The sequence below is a fragment of the Lethenteron reissneri genome, unplaced genomic scaffold (assembly GCF_015708825.2).
Source record: "Lethenteron reissneri isolate LAM-NWPU_2019-01 unplaced genomic scaffold, ASM1570882v1 scaffold_214, whole genome shotgun sequence".
NCBI lineage: Eukaryota > Metazoa > Chordata > Hyperoartia > Petromyzontiformes > Petromyzontidae > Lethenteron > Lethenteron reissneri.
The window spans coordinates 52-18,093 of record NW_026891736.1 but is presented as its reverse complement, the minus strand read 5'-3'; the positions used below and the strand labels follow the sequence as shown (position 1 = coordinate 18,093).

The window sequence follows — 18,042 nt, the reverse complement described above, 5'->3', positions numbered from 1 at the left end:
TAATTGGAGGTCCACGTGTGGACATAAAAGCCATCACCATCTTGACCACACGTTCATGGCGTTGCGTGAGGCTTCTAGGCTTCATGATTGCATTGTGTAGCTGATAGAGGTTCTTGAGAGGCAACTGGGGCCTAAAGGTGCGGTAGAGGGAATGGACACTGTTGGACCAGAGGAGAAAACTGCACCACGTGGTGTGTGGAAACACATCACAGTGGTAGTCAAGTTGGGAGGCTGAGTTGATTGATTGAAAGGGCCCTTAATCAGACCATGCCCGATAGTGACTCATCGGGGCCACTGCGTATCAGCGTCCACACCGAGTGGAACTGTTCTATGCATGATGAGGAGGCACAAGTCCCACCGTGGGTCTCAACGGGGAGTCGGTGAAGCCCAGACCCAAACCCCGCTCCCCCCCCCCTCATGTGAACTCCGAGTTGCATGACATAGAGACGAGTCTGAGTCGACGTTACCAATATTTTCTTTTTTATTACGTCTTTTAAACCAACAATGATAATTATACAACTATGAATAAGATGAATCTTAACTGTTAACAGGTGGCCTTGGTACTTGCCCTTTTTGGCTTCATCTGTTATATCACCAGGCCACCTCAGCTCTCAAATGCTGGTTCAGCTATGCCCTTCCATGTCCTGGAAACCGTGGCGAGGTCATCCTCTGAGGACTGCCCGGATGAAAACCAGGATGGCAGGGCCCAGCGTAGGGCTAACTACACTAATGAGCTAGTCCCATGTGTATGGCGTGTGTAGTGTATAGTGTGTACAGTCAGTTCTGCTATAACGTGTTTTGATGACGCTAATAATGTATTAAGGAACACATTCTTTTAATAACGCGATTGAGTGAACAGAACTACGCCGTGTGAGTAGAAATAAGCGGTTGTATGGCTGCCTCGGCATAACATCACGATGCAAGGCGCTTCTAGATGCTACCCATGCACCTCAGTCTTTGTTCAGCCTACATACGCATCTCGCGTGTCATCGCAGACTGTGTTTTACTCTATACAGTATTGCTGTATTTGTCTCGCTTTATCATGCAACTTTGTTGATTTTTTATTACAAAGCAATATTAATGAATTAATTAACCAAGTTTCTTTCAAATATTCTGTGTTTATCATGTTGTTAGTAACTTTATTTGCTAATATAAAATTTTTAAACATTATAAAGTACGTTTTTTGGGTGGAAAAGGTGTAACTTTTGATGCTATGGAAACAAATTAAGCCTTTAACATGTCTTTCCTATGCTTGCTTAATGACTAAATTACAGTCAACCCTTCTGCATCACGACATTCCCCATCGCGGTTTCAATATATCGCGGGGTCGGCATAAGAAATTAAATGGAAATTTTTGGGGAGTTTTTGGGAGTTTTGCGAAAGCCACAGATGACATGCGAAGGTCAGCAGACGACACAAAAAGTTTAGTAACTCATAAATGCATAAAATATATGTACAGTACTGTATAACATTAATCTATTGTATCTTTTAATACCATAAATATACACAATAAATTTTTTTACGTTACATTTTGTAAAAAGTTAAAGTTTTCTAAAAGAACGCAAAAGCCATCAGACGACACGCAAAGACTGAACATGTAGAGATAACTTAAAAAGTTTAGTAACTGGAGGTGCTCGCTTCGCTCGCCAAGGGGACCAAACATTTTATGCGGTTTTTCCAGATCGCGAGGGGCCTGCACCCCTAATCCCCGCGATGTGTAAGGGTCGACTGTACTTGCTTAATTACCAAATTACTTACTAACCATATTCATGGAACCAATTACCGTCGTTAAGAGCGGTTTTACTGTATTTATGTGGGGTTAAAAAACTCAGTAGATGGGATCTGATATTGACGCTAGCACCGGAAGTTGCCCATGCATTCGCTTAGGCGAGCGTGTGTATACGGTGTGTGGAATGTGTACACGCCCAGGATGAGCATTACGGTCGCATGCGGTGCATTTCTTAAAGCCACGGAAGAATGAGCATACGGCCCTGTACGCACTAACCAGACGTGACTGCTTCTTCTCTTTCTGCAGGGGCTCACCCCACTGTCTCGTCTCCTCCTTGGCGGATGCCTCTGCGTGGATTGATGTGTCCACAAGAGGCACACACTGACTCGGCACTTCCTCATCCCTCGGCATTTCCTCATCCCTCGGCATTTCCTCATCCCTCGGCATTTCCTCATCCCTCGGCATTTCCTCATCCCTCGGCATTTCCTCATCCCTCAGCCAGCTATGCGCCAGTGCCTCTGCTGGTGTCATCCGCAGAGCTGGATCCCATCTGTTGAGACACAGAAATATGTGGCACACGTGATAAGGGTGATAATTATGTAAGGATTTATGTGCATTTCTTTCTCTCACTGTGTCCATTAACTTAAGTGTGTATGTTAAACTTCTTTCGCACCGTACATAGCCAATTGCAGGTGCGGGTGAAGGACAACAAACTACATTCAATACTGAGTTATAAAAAGATGTAATTTTCAATCTAGAGTTAAAAGTGAATTTCCCAGTGATATTGTGGCTCATTTGTGGTAAGCATTTTGTGTGTAATGAGTGCGACCTTAAAATATATTCGTTCAGCAAATGTAATCTAATGCAGCTCCGTGAACACTGGACGGACATGGTTGAATCTTGCAAAGAATGTTGTACTGTACATGCTGCAGCTTCCTAATGCTTTTTCCAGACGTCCCTTAGACTAGTGAGTTGCAATAATCAAATACACCACGATGTTGGCTATGTCATGACTCAATAGTGGCTGATTGTGTAATAGAGCCCTGATTTTAAAAAATTGCAGGACCTGACTATATATATTAAAAAAAGAGAAGCAGAAATCCTCCACTATTGGTGATGACTGTCAGATGAACCTTCTGTTCTCCCCACTGTGCCACCTTGATGTATTTGTCCCCCTGGTGCTCCACTCATTGTGAACATCGCTCCACCACCCTCAATTGTTGTTGGAGGGCCAATGCTTTCAACTGCCCAGTAGCCTGGCGTTGCCCAGTGGCATACTTCACGAGCCCACCTCCACATACATGATATACATATATCGATATATGTTCCTTTTAAGGGCTTTTCTGTAAGGGTATGTGAGTCTATGGGTCTCTATAAGTGTAGAGACCATATAAGTGTATGAGTCTGGGTCTTTATATGTGTATGGACCATGTCAGTACATGTGAGTCTATTGGTCTATTTGTAAATGTATGGCTGATGTAAGTGTATGCAAGTTTGTGGGTCTCTATGTAAGTGTGTGGACATTAAGGGCCTTCATGATGGTGGCCAACCTCAGGTAAAGCTACGTGGCCAGAAGTCAGAGCCATTCCCTGTTTACCTTGGGGTGCGAAAGGCAGTGGCGGCTCCTGCAAAATCTCTCAGGGGGGGCAAATGTCTGGATGATTGATAAGGATAAGGTCCACCCATGCAATGAATAAATTAACAGCAACTTCACTTCTTTAATATTAATGAAAAATAAAGTGACTCTTACAATACATCTTGTTTGTTTATATACTCACTATTAAAAAAACCACTCAAGTTTATTTTATTAAAGATTCCACTAGGTAGCGATAAATTATATTGTTGGATGAAACGTGCTTACGTATGATGACGTAAGCACGTATGATGACGTAAGCACGTTAGGGCTCGCCCTCCCGGAAGCCATAGATAATGCATTGGAGCGCCCCCGTTCGAAAAAAAACATCTTTCAATGTAAGTCTATGGGGCCACTCGGGGCGATTCTCAGCCGTAGTGAAATCGCCCCAAAAGAGGCGGTACTCCACAGAACGTGACATGACGCTGATTGGACTATATCCAGAGGCTGCAGTGACGGCTAGCGTGACTCTGTGGTTGAATGACATTGGTGGTGCGTCGCCCAATCGCCCTAATGAAGAAACCGCCCCTGGCGAAAGGGATGTCCTCTGCATCCCACATTATTTAACATCTTTTCGTCCATGTAGTTTGTCGAGCCTTTGATGGCTGTACCGGAGAAATTTCCATCTGGTACAGAGAAAATGGGAGACTGGGTGGGGTCGAGTAATGGCTCGCTATTGGTCAACCATGTAATGTATGCTGATCTGGTGATTGCTGCTCACTCAGAGGAGGAGTTGGAAGCACTACTGCTGAACCTGGAGATTGCCACTCAGAGGTGGGGCCTCACCATCAGCCCCACCAACACTAAGCACCTGCATGGGTATTTTGTACCATCAAACACTCCACCCCCTCAGCTCCCCGTTGGTCATGGAGCAGTTGTGGAGAGAGTGGAGAGTTTCCCATACCTGGCCAGTGTGCTTATGACCAGCTCCGGTTCGACAGCAGAGGTCTTACTGAATCAGCAGTTGGGCGTCGTTTTTTTATCGGCTGAGCAATGCTGTGTGGAAGCTATCTGGTTTGTCGCTCCACACGAAGCTTCAGATCTTCTCGGGCACAGTCATGCCCTCTCTTCTCTATGCTTGTGAAACGTGGACCCCTCTAAAGGAATATCTGTGCCTGTTATAAACGTTTAAGCTGGCCTTCCTTCGATCCATCCTAGGTTTATCCAGGCTGGATTGTGTGAGGAGCTCACAAATTCTTGAAAGATTTGGACACATTCCCATCAGTGAGCTCCTCGGACAGGTAAGGCTGGATTGGCTCGGTCATGTAGCCCGCATGCCCAGCCACCGCATACCCAAGCAGCTTCTGTTTGGTTGCATCGAGGGGGATAAATTGGCACGACACGGGCTGGAGAAGAGATGGACTGATGCGGTACGAGAGGATGTGGAGCTGAGTTGACTTGCCGAAGACTGCTACCTGCAGTGTCAAGATCGGCCTCTGGAGGAGGCTCATGAAGGACGCTACTGGGCAGGTGGAGACAGCCGCCCTCGGCGGGCAGAGGAATGATGCTCACAACACTTAGTGGAGCGCCAGGCGGCTAAAATTCAGTAAGTTGGCACAGTAGGAGGTACAGTGGTGCATGTGTCAGTCATCTCAGTCAGCCAAACCATGGCACCCGCTGGGTATGTCCCATGACCTACAGTCAGCGAGCCTTAGGCACTCCACGTCTCAAAGTGCACCTAGCCTGGCACAAGCGTCATGGTCACATCACCATCACTTAGGGGCAAATGGCGGTATTGGTATGGACCATGTGAGTGTATGAGAGTCTATGGGTCTCTCTATACACGTGTAGTGTAATAACGCGGGCTGCTGACAAGAAAGCGGTACTGGCAGCAGGGGGCAGTACACACGTCAGCAGCGGGAGATCTAAAAAGAAGCCCAGGAAGAAATCGATCTGGAAGCCTGAGAACCCACTAGTAGGTTCGAGAAAGAGGGCGTAGCGAGGCGGGGCGAGGCCACGCCAGGGGGATAAAAGGGGGCCCGGGACGAGAGCTCGGGGCTGTTGCTGGAAGTGGATCCCCACGCTCTGTCGCCAATCGTCACCTTCGTCGCCGCAGTCTCCGACCACCTTTGACGCCGCTAGCTAGACAGCCTGCAGACTGCTCCATCTAGGTAGTGCCGTCAAGGACATGGATGTGTGACTAGCGCGTAGACACGCGGGGCACATGTGGTTTCCTGACGTGTGGAATAAGGAAGGTCCCTTAAGAACCCTGTCTCCGACTGAGTCACTACACGTGTATGGACCATGTCAGTGTATGTGAGTCTGTGGGTCTCTATGCAAGTGCATGTTTTTACATGCAAGTCTATGGACAAGGTTGTCTAATGGGATATATGGCTTGGAAGATAAAGAATAATCAGAATAGAGAGTGGAGCTAGTGATCAAAGAGGAGCATTCGCCAGTGATGCTAAACTATTAAACTCTTTTCTTTTTACCAGGTGACTGACTGGGAAAAACCACTCTGTGGGGGGGGGGGGGGGGGGGGGTTCTTACTCCAGGCAGCGGATAATGAAGTCGTAGAACTCCGAGTCCTGGCTCCCGAGTGCCAGGTATAGGGAGTGACTGCCTGGGACCCTGCTTTGTCCGGACATCAAAGGCATCCCCGAACCATCTGCAGGGATGATGCAGACCAGGTAAAACATCATTACAAACCACAGCACCCTTGTACACCCACAGCGCAGAAACACAATCTTATAGTGCTATGACATAGACCAGTGGGAGTACTTTGACCGCTTGTTGCAGAAGTTCATGGTTCAAATTCTGCAAGCCGCCATGGTTATTACTTCAGTAATTACTTCAGTAATAACCATACGATGCTTTGCGCTGTTTGGTTTAAAGTAGAACGTTACAGACCTTGTGAAGTCATAAGATTATCATGCTGGTGTTACGCCCGCTACTGAAAAATGACTGCAGACGGTGTCTGTGAAACACAGCAGGCACCATCCTTTGTGATAGCTTTGCGTTCTAAGAATAATAGTGCAAATACCAAGTGCATTCAATAAGTATTAACTATGATAGATCCTAGAGGTAAAAAAGAAAAGCTCTTTTAACTTTGATTTAACCTCTTTCAAGCAAAACATTGTTTTTTACCAGGTAAAGCCCACTGAACTATTGCCTCTTTTTAAGAGGCGACCAGGCAAAAGGGAGAAGATAAGTTCCCGCAATGTACAGCAACCAGGCTGGGGATCTACGCTACGATCTTCTGCATTGCAGGTGAGGGAGGTAACGTTTCCTCGCCTCTGCAGCATCCCAAAAACGTCTGATCTCATTGTTAAACGTGGTTTTGAACATTACCCTTCACATTACAGGTGATTCAACAAAAATAATTATGATTATAATCACAACTGGCGTCTCTTTAATCGCTTGCACTCATGGTACTTTAATTTGCTTGCCTTTGTCGGGTGGTTGGAGAACCTTAATGACACAAATTTGGGCAGATCACCATGAGGCCTAACCCTTCCCCAAAAATGCATTACGAATCATATTGACTGCCAAAACACATGTGGAAGTAGTTGAATATACAAAGTAATGCCCCACTAGACTCTTAACGGACCCAGCTCCCCCTCTAACTTAACGCGATTCCCCCGCACGCCCCTTCACTCACCAAAGTACTTGTTTCTCTCAGGCGCGTCATCAATCAAATTCTGAGGCGGCATCCCGAGGATCTACACACAATTCACACAGAGACAATGATCACCCATACAGTATTGACACACTTGTGTGGAAAGTTCTGTTTGTGAGCACCTACTGATGATGGCACAGCACCCAAGGCCACACCACAGCAACTATTTTACAAATCACTCCAGGTATTGATTTAATGCTGAGTCGATATTTGAGAGGCCAAGGACTGGTCCAACATTCAACACCACACGGTCAGGGTGCTAACCATTCGGCTACCGCTCCCGATGGTTCTCGCATGCAGGCACGGGGCAGTGTTATTGGCATGGCCCAGCAAAACCGCGAACGCCGCACGTTGCAGAAGTTCACGGATCAATCCCAGTGACTGCCCTGGTCTTTACTGCGGTATTAAACCACAAAATACTATGCACCATCTGCCTCATTCACAGCGGAGGTAATGGGTCCCGTGGCGTCATTTGAAATTGCTTATATGGTTGTGAGAATTTTCTTCATTACAAGCAGTTGAGATGAAACAACAATAATTGGCGCGATAAATGCTCGTTCATCTGACAATTCAAATTATTTGCAGGTGGTGTAGGGTTACATTTGGCCAATCCGTGGCCTCATGCAATAATCTATCACGAGTCATAACACCAGCTCTAAAAATCTATGCGTTCCGCTCACAGTTACCTTGACAGGTCTACGCCTGAGTAATTGGTTCTATCATGCGGTTGTATGCAACTCAGTAGCTTGTGTGTGGACAACCATGCAACCAGTCGCGAGCAGTCGTACGCCTCTTTCTCACAGAAGAGACGACTCAAGTGGTCTGCTCAGGGAATTGTAAGGAAGTATTTCCTGTCGCATGTTCAATTGGTCATACCAATTCTGAATATTATTTTAATACCCTTGATGCGGAAATACTCGATGAGAAGTGAAAAACATGGTTAGAAGCAATGACTGAGTTTCGATTTAAAGCTTTCGTGACTGCAGGGATTCATCTTCTTGGTTCTTTCGGTAAAGTCACGTAGAAGGGAAGTAATAAAATAATAAAAATAAAACATAATAAAACAATTCTCACGACGTTTCGGCCACAACGCAAGCAGCCGTCCTCAGGTGAAAACCAGGTCCGTCGAGGCGACAGAGTCTGAATGAAACAGCACACGAGCTTGGAGCATATATATAAGCTGGGCGCATTGACAAAGGAATTTGCATATCAAAAGGAATTTAGCATATTTATGGGAAATGCAGGAATGTGATTAGTACTGCATATGCATGTGCATTATGCAGGATTAACAGCATCAAAGGGAGCTGCAGTTACTGCTGCTGCTGCAGTTGCTGCTGCTGCAGTTGCTGCTGCTACTGCAGTTGCTGCTGCTGCTGCAGTTGCTGCTGCTGCTGCAGTTGCTGCTGCTGCTGCACTTGCTGCTGCTGCTGCAGTTGCTGCCTTATCCATTTTAATATAACACTATGTATTATTCTACCCACCCTAATGTGTATCACACTGCTATATGTTTACTATACAATTACGACACCATACATTACTCTGCACACTGCACCATGCCAGTGAGTGGAACGCGGTCTGAAAGTCACCGTAAACGTGAACACAATCAGTTAAGATCCGAAATGGTTTATTACGTCCTTCCAATGATTGCTAAGCCAGAATCCATCTTCTCGGTTGAAATTGTCTCTGTGTTTGTATATGTGGATCGCCTCATGAACGAATCTCTCATGATAGCCAGATGGCTTGCAGAGAACCTCTGTCTTGGAGAAGTCAATGTCATGTGAGCCCACTGAATTGTAACAGTGATCTGCCACGGCTGAGGTGTTTGTCCTACCGTGTTTCAGGTCTGCCTTATGTTCACGGATGCGGTCCGAGACATGTCGTTTGGTTTCTCCAATGTAACTGCTACCACAGAGGCAACTTAGTTTGTAGACGCCAGGGTACTGTATGTCTGGAACCACATCTTTTACAGACGGGACCAGATCACGGATTTTATGTACTGTGTTGAATCGGACCTGGATCTTGTGTTTAATCAGGATTTTGGAGATCTTTTTTGTGACCCCAGCAATGTAGGGTAAGGTGATGGTCTTGAAAGGCTCCTCAACAGGATCCTTCTTGATGGTTGGAGTGATGGCTTTGCGGATTGTGTAGTCGGAGTAACCATTAGCCTTAAGAGCTTGGCGTACGTGTTTGAGTTCACTGGAAATGTGTTCATGGTCGGAGATGCATTGGGCTCTATGATATAGAGTCTTGATGAGGGAATTCTTCTGGGATGGATGGTGGTGGGAATCCGGTTTTAGATAAGCATCCGTGTGGGTGGCTTTCCTGTAGACAGAGTGGCTCATTGAACCATCAGGTCTCCTTTTGATTAGGACATCCAAAAAGGGTAGCTTGCCATCATTTTCGACTTCCATGGTGAATCTGATGGCTGGGTGTATGGAATTGATGTGGTCGAGAAATTGGTCTAGAGCAGGCCGGCCATGTGGCCAGATGACAAAAGTGTCGTCTACGTACCTCTTCCATAAGGTCGGGCGTAGAGTGGCAGTCTGGATGGCGTCCGTCTCAAATTTCTCCATGAAGATGTTGGCTACAACCGGAGATAGGGGGGAGCCCATTGGGGTGCCCTCAATTTGCTTGTAGAAGGTTCCATTCCAGGTGAAGTATGTATTGGTTAAGCAGTGTCTCACCAGGGGGGGTACCCCAGCATTCAGTCCTTGATGAACCAAGTCTTCAATGATTGCGATGGTGTCAGGCACAGGCACCTTGGTGAACAAGGAAACCACATCAAAACTGACAAGCAGGTCGTCTGGGGACAGGGCAATCCCCTTGATTGTCGATACCAGGTCTCGACAATCAAGGGGATTGCCCTGTCCCCAGACGACCTGCTTGTCAGTTTTGATGTGGTTTCCTTGTTCACCAAGGTGCCTGTGCCTGACACCATCGCAATCATTGAAGACTTGGTTCATCAAGGACTGAATGCTGGGGTACCCCCCCTGGTGAGACACTGCTTAACCAATACATACTTCACCTGGAATGGAACCTTCTACAAGCAAATTGAGGGCACCCCAATGGGCTCCCCCCTATCTCCGGTTGTAGCCAACATCTTCATGGAGAAATTTGAGACGGACGCCATCCAGACTGCCACTCTACGCCCGACCTTATGGAAGAGGTACGTAGACGACACTTTTGTCATCTGGCCACATGGCCGGCCTGCTCTAGACCAATTTCTCGACCACATCAATTCCATACACCCAGCCATCAGATTCACCATGGAAGTCGAAAATGATGGCAAGCTACCCTTTTTGGATGTCCTAATCAAAAGGAGACCTGATGGTTCAATGAGCCACTCTGTCTACAGGAAAGCCACCCACACGGATGCTTATCTAAAACCGGATTCCCACCACCATCCATCCCAGAAGAATTCCCTCATCAAGACTCTATATCATAGAGCCCAATGCATCTCCGACCATGAACACATTTCCAGTGAACTCAAACATGTACGCCAAGCTCTTAAGGCTAATGGTTACTCCGACTACACAATCCGCAAAGCCATCACTCCAACCATCAAGAAGGATCCTGTTGAGGAGCCTTTCAAGACCATCACCTTACCCTACATTGCTGGGGTCACAAAAAAGATCTCCAAAATCCTGATTAAACACAAGATCCAGGTCCGATTCAACACAGTACATAAAATCCGTGATCTGGTCCCATCTGTAAAAGATGTGGTTCCAGACATACAGTACCCTGGCGTCTACAAACTAAGTTGCCTCTGTGGTAGCAGTTACATTGGAGAAACCAAACGACATGTCTCGGACCGCATCCGTGAACATAAGGCAGACCTGAAACACGGTAGGACAAACACCTCAGCCGTGGCAGATCACTGTTACAATTCAGTGAGCTCACATGACATTGACTTCTCCAAGACAGAGGTTCTCTGCAAGCCATCTGGCTATCATGAGAGATTCGTTCATGAGGCGATCCACATATACAAACACAGAGACAATTTCAACCAAGAAGATGGATTCTGGCTTAGCAATCATTGGAAGGACGTAATAAACCATTTCGGATCTTAACTGATTGTGTTCACGTTTACGGTGACTTTCAGACCGCGTTCCACTCACTGGCATGGTGCAGTGTGCAGAGTAATGTATGGTGTCGTAATTGTATAGTAAACATATAGCAGTGTGATACACATTAGGGTGGGTAGAATAATACATAGTGTTATATTAAAATGGATAAGGCAGCAACTGCAGCAGCAGCAGCAAGTGCAGCAGCAGCAGCAAGTGCAGCAGCAGCAGCAACTGCAGTAGCAGCAGCAACTGCAGTAGCAGCAGCAACTGCAGCAGCAGCAGAAACTGCAGCAGCAGCAGTAACTGCAGCTCCCTTTGATGCTGTTAATCCTGCATAATGCACATGCATATACAGTACTAATCACATTCCTGCATTTCCCATAAATATGCTAAATTCCTTTTGATATGCAAATTCCTTTGTCAATGCGCCCAGCTTATATATATGCTCCAAGCTCGTGTGCTGTTTCATTCAGACTCTGTCGCCTCGACGGACCTGGTTTTCACCTGAGGACGGCTGCTTGCGTTGTGGCCGAAACGTCGTGAGAATTGTTTTATTATGTTTTATTTTATTATTTTATTACTTCCCTTCTACGTGACTTTACCGAAAGAACCAAGAAGATGAATGACTGAGTTGCGCGATTTCAAGAGCAAATTGGTCATGAAATTGATCACTCAATAACGGAATTGTCAGTGTTACTGCTGTGTGGGCAATACCTCCATATAACACGGGAGCTGGTCGTGTTTGTTGATGGCCGGAAAGAGGATGCGCCCGGTAGCCAACTCGGCCACTGTACACCCCAGCCCCCACATGTCAACCGGGAAAGATGACATGTGGCCCAGGTATGCCTCTGGGGCAAGGTACGCATGGGAACCAAAAATCTGTGAACCTGTGAATTACAAAATACAAACATAACCAATATAGCCTTTAACAGCAACACACAGGCACGAAAAAACATGTATACAAACACATGTACTCACCCATAGGTCTAGAACCATGCACACACAGGTGAAGAGACGCAAACACGTGTGCACACACACAAAACGTCCCCATATAGGCTTTAACAAATTTATCTGGCATTTGCTTTTAGCGAGCACCTAATGAAGGCCTGAACAACACACACGAAGATGGGTGGCCAGCACCACGCCCAGCACCTTTGTCTTCTAAACTGGTGGTGCCTAGACACCGCACATGGTACTCATTTATGGCTGAGTCGACCTAGGGGAGGCCCAGGACTGGTTCAGATATTCATGAACGCAAATTTTACTACAGTCACCAGGATTGTAGTGCTGTCGACTAACCCCAACACTACGGTTCCTCACTGCATAAACAAAGAAAAGTTCCCCCGTGTAGCCTTAGACATTGTTGGGGCAGGTGCAATTAGTGACCACCTATGAAGTCCAAAACGACACTTGAGGGGGGTGGGTGGCCTGCACCATGCCTTTGTCTCCTGAGTGGCATTGTTTACACACCACACCAGGTACTCATTTGAGACTGAGTCTACCTAGGGGAGGCTCACAACCAGTTCAGAAAATCGCCACTCTCACCTGGGTCACCAGTTTCGAAATGCAGTGTGCTAACCACTACACTACCGCTCCTTGAACTGCATACACACACATTCTCATACTCAGCCATACACTCACGACTCACGTTGGCGTCCCACCAAAAAGCTGTTTTCAAAACTCATCATCCGGATGGTCCTTGCCCCAGGCTCTTTAATCGACATGTTCCTCTAGACGATAGGCAGCAGAAGATATTCACATTCAGAGGTCATGATAAATAATGTCAACTTGTAATACGCCAATGCCATGCAGTATTCACTCTATCTGGAAGAGAGAGAACCACTCCGAGGCACGAGGAGGGGCCACAGATGATGTTTCACACCATTGGTGTGATCCACCAACCTGCGGCTCTACAGTGCTGGATTACAGGCATGCACAACTATTCAGCCTGCAGCAGATTGGTCATGTAGCAAAATACCACAATAAATATTAAAAGGGGAATCTGAGATGACACGCTTTTGCCAAGGTTATTCATCGCAACTCAAGAGAATGTTTTCTGATGGATGCCACTGGGGTGCCCTTTCAAATGTATTTAGATGAGATTATTCCAATCTCTAATCTCATATAGAGCACTCTGGGGTGCCCGGCGTAAAGGAGGGCGCTCTTATCATACCTGTATGACGATTGTTACAAGAGGGCCGAACGGAGCTTGTAGCTGTGAGTGTTAGTTAGGCAGAAGCATGCACATGCATGAAGTTGGTAACGCATTCTCATGCGCATGAGCAGCATGGAAACAGGTGGGCAGCTGTCAGGTTAAAGCACAGTTGCTTAATTTCAAAGCGTCCTTTTACTTGCACTGGTTTGTGTCTCCATGATTTGGGCAATGCTTTGTTTCGACATGTCTGCTTTTCTCTAGTGCGAGTCCCTAATAGCAACAAAACTTTAAACTCAAGTTTCACCCATATATAACCCTCTGTACGACAGTTATCATGACCCACAGCTACTGACAGTTGGACAGAGCAGATGCATTAACGCTTTGATCAATGGGTATAGGTTCTACGAAGACGAGCCCCGAACGGGAACTCAAATTAATGCTGCAGTTGTGCGGAACCTGGTGTCCACTCACCGGCTGGATATCCCCATGCACGATTCCCTTGGCATGGAGATGAATGAGGAATTTGAGGATGGACTTGGTGAAGAGTTTCACCATTGTCATCTCAATGTGCTGGGGTGCCGTGCAATCAATGGCACTTAACAGACGTCTTCTGTTAAGGAGACAACAACACAAAGTCAGTGCCATCCTTTAAGGGGCTGAGTAAGCAATAAAAATTATCAACAATTATTATACTCGTTTATCCATGGAAGCCTCAACTAAATGTAAGCACTTTTTTCCTGAGGGTCCTGCCAAGTTTCTCCTGTCGGGGTGACATTGTTCCTATGTGTAATCCCAACTGAGTTATTTTTAAGGTATTTTCTCAGCACTGGCAAATTTGGCCGATGCCAATTAAATTATGTGCGAGTGTTTCGCTATTGGAGGAATGCGGAGAATGGGGATAAATTCCATGCAGAACAAGTGGAGAACAAACTCCACACAGACACTTATCCGAGTCAGCAATCAAACCCAAGCTCTTGGAATGATGCACGAGTGTTACCACTGCCGTCACACTGACGGTCGTCGGTGTGGCTATCGAAAAATTAGCAAGGCTGGAGAAGAAAATGGAGTGGAGCAGCCAGCTTTACATGTCTCTGCTCAGACAGCAGGGTACGTACTTCGGTATGAGCTGCATGACGAGGCAGTTGTGACCCCTGAAGGTGAAAAAGTCGAGGATTCTGTCAACGTTGACATCATCATTGGCCCAGCCCTGAAGTTGGAGCAAGATGTGGTACTCCATCCACTGGCTGTGGTCTTCCTCGGCACTAAACAGCGGAAATCCACAGCTTCATATTAATTACAATAATTGACCCTTGTAACAGTTTGTCGCTCGCTCTCAAAGACAGTTGTCCTTCACCGCATCTGCGATTAACAGTGGGCTACGTACGGCGCGAAAGAAGTTAAACATAAATCCAGAGAAAACCCACACATATGAGCACCATAACACTACCCACGTAAATATGGAATTGATTTACTGTCCTGCCTTCTCCATGCAAGACATTGTGAAGTCTTACCTGAATGACTGTCTCCACATCTTCACAGCCACTCGGGTGTTGGTCTTGTGGTCACGGCATTTGAAGATCTGGCTGTAAGGTCCGACCACCTTCTTCAGCACCTCATATCGGAAATGGAGATGCTCATGCTCGACCTGCGGTGCAATCACATCAACTAAGTATACTGATCCAATCACTGCTCATTCAGTCACTGAGTATGGATGCAATATATGTGTGGCATGTGTAAGAGTTAGTGTGAATGTGTAGGGTATGTTGTCCGCCTGTTCTGCAGAGTATTATGGTGTTTGTCAGTGTGCAGACTTTGTGTGTTCTCCACGTGTTACGTGACCTGAGGAGAGTCGTACCGAGACATAATGGTTGAAGACATCATCGTAGCCATGGTTTTGAGTGCCAAAGCCTTTGTTATGGACTCCGAAATACCAGACATTATTCACGTTGAGGACCTCGCTTCTCTCGGTGGGGGTCAGGAAATCCCCAAAGAGCTTCAAGATTTCTGCAAACATAAGAACAATGATGATTAATATTGTCCTATTATAATATTGCTTTGTCAAATAAAACATTTTCGTTTCTTTAATTTGTTCACTAAGCAATGTGGTCGTGTTTTTTTTTCATTGCATTTTTAACCAGTTCCGTATTCCTGTAACATGTGAAGAACAGACTGATAACGAATTTGGTATCACCACCTACAGTGAGGGAAAAAAAGTATTTGATCCCCTGCTGATTATGTACGTTTGCCCACTGACAAAGAAATGATCAGTCTATAATTTTAATGGTAGGTTTATTTGAACAGTGAAAGACAGAATAACAACAACAAAATCCAGAAAAACGCATGTCAAAAATGTTATAAATTGATTTGCATTTTAATGAGGGAAATACGTATATGACCCCTCTGCAAAACATGACTTAGTACTTGGTGGCAAACCCCTTGTTGGCAATCACAGAGGTCAGACGTTTCTTGTAGTTGGCCACCAGGTTTGCACACATCTCAGGAGGGATTTTGTCCCACTCCTCTTTGCAGATCTTCTCCAAGTCATTAAGGTTTCGAGGCTTACGTTTGGCAACTCGAACCTTCAGCTCCCTCCACAAATTTTCTATGGGATTAAGGTCTGGAGACTGGCTAGGCCACTCCAGGATCTTAATGTGCTTCTTCTTGAGCCACTCCTTTGTTGCCTTGGCCGTGTTTTGGGTCATTGTCATGCTGGAATACCCATCCACGACCTATTTTCAATTCCCTGGCTGAGGGAAGGAGGTTCTCACCCAAGATTTGACGGTACATGGCCCCGTCCATCATCCCTTTGATGCGGTGAAGTTGTCCTGTCACCTTAGCAGGGGATGGTGTTCTTGGGGTCATAGGCAGCATTCCTCCTCCTCCAAACACGGCGAGTTGAGTTGATGCCTAAGAGCTCCAATTTGGTCTCATCTGACCACAACACTTTCACCCAGTTGTCCTCTGAATCATTCATATGTTCATTGGCAAACTTCAGACGGGCATGTATATGTGCTTTCTTGAGCAGGGGGACCTTGCGAGCGCTGCAGGATTTCAGTCCTTCACTGCGTAGTGTGTTACCAACTGTTTTCTTGGTGACTATGGTCCCAGCTGCCTTGAGATCATTGACAAGATCCTCCCGTGTAGTCCTGGGCTGATTTCTCACCATTCTCATGATCATTGCAACTCCACGAGGTGAGATCTTGCATGGAGCCCCAGGCCGAGGGAGATTGACAGTTCTTTTGTGTTTCTTCCATTTGCGAATAATCGCACCAACTGTTGTTACCTTCTCACCAAGCTGCTTGGCGATGGTCTTGTAGCCCATTCCAGCCTTGTGTAGGTCTACAATCTTGTCCCTGACATCCTTGGAGAGCTCTTTGGTCTTGGCCATGGTGGAGAGTTTGGAATCTGATTGATTGATTGATTGCTTCTGTGAACAGGTGTCTTTTATACAGGTAACAAGCTGAGATTAGGAGCACTCCCTTTAAGAGTGTGCTCCTAATCTCAGCTCGTTACCTGTATAAAAGACACCTGGGAGCCAGAAATCGTTCTTATTGAGAGAGGGTCAAATAATGATTTCCCTCATTAAAATGCAAATCAATTTGTAACATTTTTGACATGCGTTTTTCTGGATTTTGTTGTTGTTATTCTCTCTCTCACTATTCAAATAAACCTACCATTAAAATTATAGACTGATCATTTCTTTGTCAGTGGGCAAACGTACAAAATCAGCAGGTAATCAAATACTATTTCCCTCACTGTATGAAACCGAGCTTTTGTCATGAAGACTTGTTTAACATCCATACGATCGTAGGACACCCAAGAAACATAGCCTATCCACTTATTGGGCCCTTCCTGCTGAAATGATAATAAAATATACGATGCTTGTTTACCAAAGAAAGCTCCACTGAGTCCCTGGACTGCATATAATCACTAACACTAATTTTTTTTTTGCATTGGGATGTTTGAATCATTTTCTTTAGCTGTGGGAGGAAAATGGCGAACCCGGAGGAATCCCATGCAGAGCAGGGGGAAATCATCCCGACTCCAAAGAGAAATGCACGAGGAGTGTTCCTGCTGTGCCACCCTGCCTCGCGACATTTTTATTCCATAGCCATTCACATGCTTGTTTTTGTTTTCAACTGTGACCACCATGACGTCCCCCACCATGACTTCTCTGATCATATCTATCACCTCGTGGGGTTTACTGCTGGCGATGGCAATGCTGTCCGATGTGGGCAGCGCACTCCATTGCATGCTGCTCCTGGAGCCCACCTTCTCTTCAGCCTTGGCCATCTACACACAGACAAAGATGCAGGTCACCCGGTATAACCTTCAGCAATCTTTTGGGGAAAGTGCAGCAAGTGAGCAATGAGCCAACATCGCTGAGGGCCCTGGGTTCCATAGTGAGGAAGACCAGGCTTTGGCAATATGGGGCGAAGTTGCTACGTGGTCCAGCCATTGGGAACTCCCAGTGGCATTTGTCCCTGTGCATTAGTCTACCAGTGGACTGTTAGTCTACCAGTGGACTGTTAGTACCAGTGGACTATTAGTCTACCAGTGGACTGTTAGTCTACCAGTTGACTATAGTCTACCAGTTGACTAGTCCTCAATAATGTAGGACTAAGATGTTATCCCTCGCCTGGATGCAGGAAGTTGTGGGTACGATGCCAACCCTGTGGACTGATTGCATGAAAGTATAAAGTGATTATGAGAGAGTGAGTGAGCGTGAGTGTGAGAGTTTGTAAGTATTAGAGTGAGTGTAAGACTGCATGAGTTTAGAGTTAGTGAGATAGTGAGAGTGAGTGTGAGAGTGCATGAGTTGAGAGTGAGATAGTGTGA

The 18,042-nt window shown here is 46.1% G+C and overlaps 1 protein-coding gene across 1 annotated transcript; it reads right to left on the bottom strand.

Annotated features, from left to right (window-relative positions):
• Positions 1-463: 463 nt before the first annotated feature.
• On the bottom strand, positions 464-17,496 carry LOC133339724 (dual specificity tyrosine-phosphorylation-regulated kinase 4-like; the record flags this gene model as incomplete). The annotated part of the gene is made up of 10 exons (XM_061547877.1): positions 464-2,279; positions 5,853-5,970; positions 6,964-7,024; positions 11,763-11,935; positions 12,697-12,778; positions 13,675-13,813; positions 14,319-14,465; positions 14,715-14,848; positions 15,059-15,207; positions 17,409-17,496. Coding segments are annotated over 10 exons (1,542 nt in total), but the record flags the coding sequence as incomplete, so codon positions are not given.
• Between the last annotated feature and the right edge of the window lie 546 nt (positions 17,497-18,042).